This window comes from Heterodontus francisci, chromosome 10 (assembly GCF_036365525.1).
Source record: "Heterodontus francisci isolate sHetFra1 chromosome 10, sHetFra1.hap1, whole genome shotgun sequence".
Taxonomy (NCBI): Eukaryota; Metazoa; Chordata; class Chondrichthyes; order Heterodontiformes; family Heterodontidae; genus Heterodontus; species Heterodontus francisci.
In genome coordinates this window covers 122,218,931-122,225,504 of record NC_090380.1, presented here as the reverse complement: position 1 = coordinate 122,225,504, position 6,574 = coordinate 122,218,931, and the positions used below count along the sequence as shown (strand labels likewise).

General features: G+C 50.4%; 1 protein-coding gene across 1 annotated transcript in view; it reads left to right on the top strand.

Moving 5' to 3' along the window:
• Positions 1 to 6,081, top strand: part of gatd3 (glutamine amidotransferase class 1 domain containing 3) — a 25,370-nt gene extending 19,289 nt beyond the window's left edge. Inside the window, exons 6-7 of the mRNA XM_068041303.1 lie at positions 4,496 to 4,652; positions 5,499 to 6,081. Of these exons, the coding sequence (XP_067897404.1) occupies positions 4,496 to 4,652; positions 5,499 to 5,627 (286 nt within the window). The 3' untranslated portion in view covers positions 5,628 to 6,081. The remainder of the gene's footprint in view (positions 1 to 4,495; positions 4,653 to 5,498) is intronic.
• Positions 6,082 to 6,574: the final 493 nt, after the last annotated feature.

Genomic DNA, 6,574 nt, shown 5'->3' with positions numbered 1-6,574 from the left:
AGTGACAGTGTGAGGGAGCTGGATTAACATCAGTAGAGATACAGTCTGCAGCTGCAGCTCTTGTTAGACCGCATGACGGCTCTCGAGCTGCGGATGGACTCACTTTGGAGCATGCGCGATGCTGAGGAGGTCGTGGATAGCACGTTTAGTGAATTGGTCACACCGCAGATTAGGATTGCTGAGGGAGAAAGGGAATGGGTGACCAAAAGGCAGAGAAAGAGCAGGAAGGCAGCGCAGGTGTCCCCTGCGGTCATCTCCCTCCAAAACAAGTATACCGTTTTGGATACTGTTGAGGGAGATGGCTCACCAGGGGAAGGCAGCATTAGCCAGGTCCATGGCACCGTGGCTGGCTCTGCTGTTCCGAAGGGCGGGAAAAAGAGTGGAAGGGCTATAGTCGTAGGGGATTCGATTGTAAGGGGAGTAGATAGGCGGTTCTGTGGTCGAAAACGAGGCTCCCGAATGGTATGTTGCCTCCCAGGTGCACGGGTCAGGGACGTCTCAGATCGGCTGCAGAACATTCTAAAGGGGGAGGGTGAACAGCCAGTTGTCGTTGTGCACATAGGCACTAATGATATAGGTAAAAAACGGGATGAGGTCCTACATGCAGAGTTTAGGGAGTTAGGAGCCAAGTTAAAAAGTAGGACCTCAAAGGTAGTAATCTCAGGATTACTACCAGTGCCACGTGATAGTCAGAGTAAAAATGAAAGAATAGTCAGGATGAATGCGTGGCTTGAGAGATGGTGCAGGAAGGAGGGGTTCAGATTTTTGGGACATTGGGACCGGTTCTGGGGGAGGTGGGACTATTACAAATTGAACGGTCTACACCTGGGCCGGACTGGAACCAATGTCCTTGGAGGTGCTTTTGCTAACGCTGTTGGGGAGGGTTTAAACTAATGTGGCAGGGGGATGGGAACCAATTGAGGTCAGTTGACAGTAAGGAGGTAGTAACAAAAGCCTGTAAGGAACTAGATAATGAAGTCAGTGTGACTAAGGGGAAGAGCAGGCAAGGAGCAGATGATGAATATAAAGGGACTGGTGGTCTGAGGTGCATTTGTTTTAATGCAAGAAGTGTAGTAGGTAAGGCAGATGAACTTAGGGCTTGGATTAGTACCTGGGAGTATGATGTTATTGCTATTACTGAGACTTGGTTGAGGGAAGGGCATGATTGGCAACTAAATATCCCAGGATATCGATGCTTCAGGCGGGATAGAGAGGGAGGTAAAAGGGGTGGAGGAGTTGCATTACTGGTCAAAGAGGATATCACAGCTGTGCTGAAGGAGGGCACTATGGAGGACTCGAGCAGTGAGGCAATATGGACAGAACTCAGAAATAGGAAGGGTGCGGTAACAATGTTGGGGCTGTACTACAGGCCTCCCAACAGCGAGCGTGAGATAGAGGTACAAATATGTAAACAGATTATGGAAAGATGTAGGAGCAACAGGGTGGTGGTGATAGGAGATTTTAATTTTCCCAACATTGACTGGGATTCGCTTAGTGTTAGAGGTCCAGATGGAGCAGAATTTGTAAGGAGCATCCAGGAGGGTTTTCTAGAGCAGTATGTAAATAGTCCAACTCGGGAAGGGGCCATACTGGACCTGGTGTTGGGGAATGAGCCCGGCCAGGTTGTTGAAGTTTCAGTAGGGGACTACTTTGGGAATAGTGATCACAATTCCGTAAGCTTTAAAATACTCATGGACAAAGACAAGAGTGGTCCAAAAGGGAGAGTGCTAAATTGGGGGAAGGCCAACTACACCAAAATTCGGCAGGAGCTGGGAAATGTAGATTGGGAGCAGCTGTTTGAAGGTAAATCCACATGTGATATGTGGGAGGCTTTTAAAGAGAGGTTGATTAGCGTGCAGGAGAGACATGTTCCTGTGAAAATGAGGGATAGAAATGGCAAGATTAGGGAACCATGGATGACAGGTGAAATTGTGAGACTAGCTAAGAGGAAAAAGGAAGCATACATAAGGTCTAGGCGGCTGATGAAAGACGAAGCTTTGAAAGAATATCGGGAATGTAGGACCAATCTGAAACGAGGAATTAAGAGGGCTAAAAGGGGTCATGAAATATCTTTAGCAAACAGGGTTAAGGAAAATCCCAAAGCCTTTTATTCATATATAAGGAGAAAGAGGGTAACTAGAGAAAGGATTGGCCCACTAAAGGACAAAGGAGGAATGTTATGCTTGGACTCAGAGAAAATGGGTGAGATTCTAAACGAGTACTTTGCATCGGTATTCACCGAGGAGAGGGACATGACGGATGTTGAGGTTAGGAACAGATGTTTGATTACTCTAGGTCAAGTCGGCATAAGGAGGGAGGAAGTGTTGGGTATTCTAAAGGGCATTAAGGTGGACAAGTCCCCAGGTCCGGATGGGATCTATCCCAGGTTACTGAGGGAAGCGAGAGAGGAAATAGCTGGGGCCTTAACAGATATCTTTGCAGCATCCTTAAACACGGGTGAGGTCCCGGAGGACTGGAGAATTGCTAATGTTGTCCCCTTGTTTAAGAAGGGTAGCAGGGATAATCCAGGTAATTATAGACCGGTGAGCCTGACGTCAGTGGTAGGGAAGCTGCTGGAGAAGATACTGAGGGATAGGATCTATTCCCATTTGGAAGAAAATGGGCTCATCAGTGATAGGCAACATGGTTTTGTGCAGGGAAGGTCATGTCTTACCAACTTAATAGAATTCTTTGAGGAAGTGACAAAGTTGATTGATGAGGGAAGGGCTGTCGATGTCATATACATGGACTTCAGTAAGGCGTTTGATAAGGTTCCCCATGGCAGGCTGATGGAGAAAGTGAAGGCGCTTGGGGTCCAAGGTGTACTAGCTAGATGGATAAAGAACTGGCTGGGCAACAGGAGACAGAGAGTAGCAGTAGAAGGGAGTTTCTCAAAATGGAGACGTGTGACCAGTGGTGTTCCACAGGGATCCGTGCTGGGACCACTGTTGTTTGTGATATACATTAATGATTTGGAGGAAAGTATAGGTGGACTGATTAGCAAATTTGCAGACGACACTAAGATTGGTGGAGTAGCAGATAGTGAAGGGGACTGTCAGAGAATACAGCAGAATATAGATAGATTGGAGAGTTGGGCAGAGAAATGGCAGATGGAGTTCAATCAGGGCAAATGCGAGGTGATGCATTTTGGAAGATCCAATTCAAGAGTGAACTATACAGTAAATGGAAAAGTCCTGGGGAAAATTGATGTCCAGAGAGATTTGGGTGTTCAGGTCCACTGTTCCCTGAAGGTGGCAACGCAGGTAAATAGAGTGGTCAAGAAGGCATACGGCATGCTTTCCTTCATCGGACGGGGCATTGAGTACAAGAGTTGGCAGGTCATGTTACAGTTGTATAGGACTTTGGTTCGGCCACATTTGGAATACTGCGTACAGTTCTGGTCGCCACATTATCAAAAGGATGTGGATGCTTTGGAGAGGGTGCAGAGGAGGTTCACCAGGATGTTGCCTGGTATGGAGGGCGCTAGCTATGAAGAGAGGTTGAGCAGATTAGGATTATTTTCATTAGAAAGACGGAGGTTGAGGGGGGACCTGATTGAGGCGTACAAAATCATGAGAGGTATAGACAGGGTGGATAGCAAGAGGCTTTTTCCCAGAGTGGGGGTTTCAATTACTAGAGGACACGAGTTCAAAGTGAAAGGGGAAAAGTTTAGGGGGGATATGCGTGGAAAGTTCTTTACGCAGAGGGTGGTGGGCACCTGGAACGCATTGCCAGCGGAGGTGGTAGATGCGGGCACGATGGAGTCTTTTAAGATGTATCTAGACAGATACATGAATGGGCAGGAAGAAAAGAGATACAGAACCTTAGAAAATAGGCGACATGTTTAGAGAGAGGATCTGGATCGGCGCAGGCTTGGAGGGCCGAAGGGCCTGTTCCTGTGCTGTAATTATCTTTGTTCTTTTTGTTCTAGTCAGTAACACAGGGTGCTGGGGGGAGAGGGGTTACTGAGTGACAGTGTGAGGGAGCTGGATTAATATCAGTAGAGATACAGTCAGTAACACAGGGCGCTGGGGGGAGAGGGGTTACTGAGTGACTGAGAGGGTGCTGGATTAACATCAATCGAGATACAGTCAGTAACACAGGGTGCTGGGGGGAGAGGGGTTACTGAGTGACAGTGTGAGGGAGCTGGATTAACATCAGTAGAGATACTGTCAGTAACACAGGGTGCTGGGGGGAGAGGGGTTACTGAGTGACAGTGTGAGGGAGCTGGATTAACATCAATAGAGATACAGTCAGTAACACAGGTCACTGGGGGAGAGGGGTTATAGCTGGATTAACATCAGCTCATGCGTTCTGACAGGTGTCTGTCTCACATAGTCACATGCACAGGTTAAAATTGCAATTCATTGGAAGGCAGGGGAGTCTGAGGGGGTAAATCACTGCCCTGAATTGGACTAAAGTTAAAATTGGACTTTTGACCTCTGCTGCAACCCAGACCACAGCTGCCCTTTATCCCCTCTGACCTTTGTTTCAGGTTATGTTGCATTGCCCCTGTACTGGCTGCCAAAGTACTTCCTGGGGTAGAGGTCACTGTTGGCCACGAGGAAGAGGAAGGAGGAAAATGGCCATATGCAGGAACTGCAGCAGCCATCAGTGCAATGGGAGGGAAGCATGCTGTTAGTGAGGTCAATATATCCTTTGAAACTGGTTACAATCCCGAGGAGTGGGTATCTCAGACAAGCAGACTGGAGGGTCACTGGGTGCCTTGGGATTCGGGGCTGAGTCGCAGGGTGTCTAAGGTTGGGTTAATGGGTGCCCTGGGATTGAGGCATGGGGTCGCTGTGTTGGGGCTCTGGGACTGGGGCACGGGGTGCTCTGGGACTGGGGCACGGTGTGCTCTGGGAATGTGGCACGGGGTGCTCTGGGACTGGGGCACGGGATGCTCTGGGGCACGGGGTGCTCTGGGACTGGGGCACGGGGTGCTCTGGGACTGGGGCACGGGGTGCTCTGGGACTGGGGCACGGGGTGCTCTGGGATTGGGGCACGGGGTCGCTGGGATTGGGGCACGGGGTCGCTGGGATTGGGGCACGGGGTGCGCTGGGATTGGGGCACGGGGTCGCTGGGATTGGGGCACGGGGTGCGCTGGGATTGGGGCACGGGGTGCTCTGGGACTGGGGCACGGGGTGCTCTGGGACTGAGGCACGGGGTGCTCTGGGACTGGGGCACGGGGTCGCTGGGACTGGGGCACGGGGTCGCTGGGATTGGGGCACGGGGTGCTCTGGGACTGGGGCACGGGGTGCTCTGGGACTGGGGCACGGGGTGCTCTGGGACTGGGGCACGGGGTCGCTGGGATTGGGGCACGGGGTCGCTGGGATTGGGACACGGGGTCGCTGGGATTGGGGCACGGGGTGCTCTGGGACTGGGGCACGGGGTGCTCTGGGACTGGGGCACGGGGTCGCTGGGATTGGGGCACGGGGTTGCTGGGATTGGGGCACTGACTCTGTGTTTGTTGATTGGTTTCTTTAATTCATTCTCACTGTGCACATGTTGATCCTGAGAATAAGATTGTGACGACCCCAGCCTTTATGTGTGAAACCAAACTTCATCACATCTTCGATGGGATTGGAGAGATGATACAACGGGTACTGAAACTGACTGGGAACTGAGGCTGCTGAGGCCACTACAGTTCAACGGAAGATTGATCACATGTATGTGTGGATGTGGTGTGCGGGTGTGCCTGTCTGTGTGGGTGTGTCGGTGCCTGTGAGTGGGTGAGAGTGTGAATAGGGTCTGTGCCTGAGAGTGTGTGAATGGGTGTGTTGGTGCCTGTGAATGAATGTGTGTGTGCGCGTGTGGGTGTGATCTGTGTGATGAAGCTGTGTGTACCGTATTACAGGGTGATCTGTGACCTGCTGCATGGGTTTGCCAGTAAAGCTGTACACTCGACAACGGGTTGCTCACTGTGTATGTGTGAGATCTGTCACTTCCTCCATAAATTATGCTGTGTTAATTATGCTACATCATATTAAGAAATGTAATTTTCTGTCAGGAGAATTATAGAATTGAGTGAATGTACGGAGTCTTTTTTTGAATTAGGATCTATTAAATATTATCATCATGCTGCTGTGATCTGTACCCAATTTTTAAAGTTCCTCAGTTCTTTGAGAGAGTCCCATGGCTGACTGTGAGGATCTGGCATGCTGTGTCTGCTGGGCAGTGAGAGTGGCTCTGGGTGAGCAGTGAGTTAGATACAGGCAATCCTGGGTGAGAAGCGTGTTTGGTACAGGCAATGCTGGGTGAGAAGCGTGTTAGGTACAGGCAATCCTGGGTGAGAAGTGTGTTTGGTACAGGCAATGCTGGGTGAGAAGCGTGTTTGATACAGGCAATCCTGGGTGAGAAGCGTGTTTGGTACAGGCAATCCTGGGTGAGAAGCGTGTTTGGTACAGGCAGTGCTGGGTGAGAAGCGTGTTTGGTACAGGCAATCCTGGGTGAGAAGCGTGTTTGTTACAGGCAATCCTGGGTGAGAAGCGTGTTATGTACAGGCAATCCTGGGTGAGAAGCGTGTTATGTACAGCCACTCCTCCATTACCCCCACCACCTCGTCCCCGTCCCA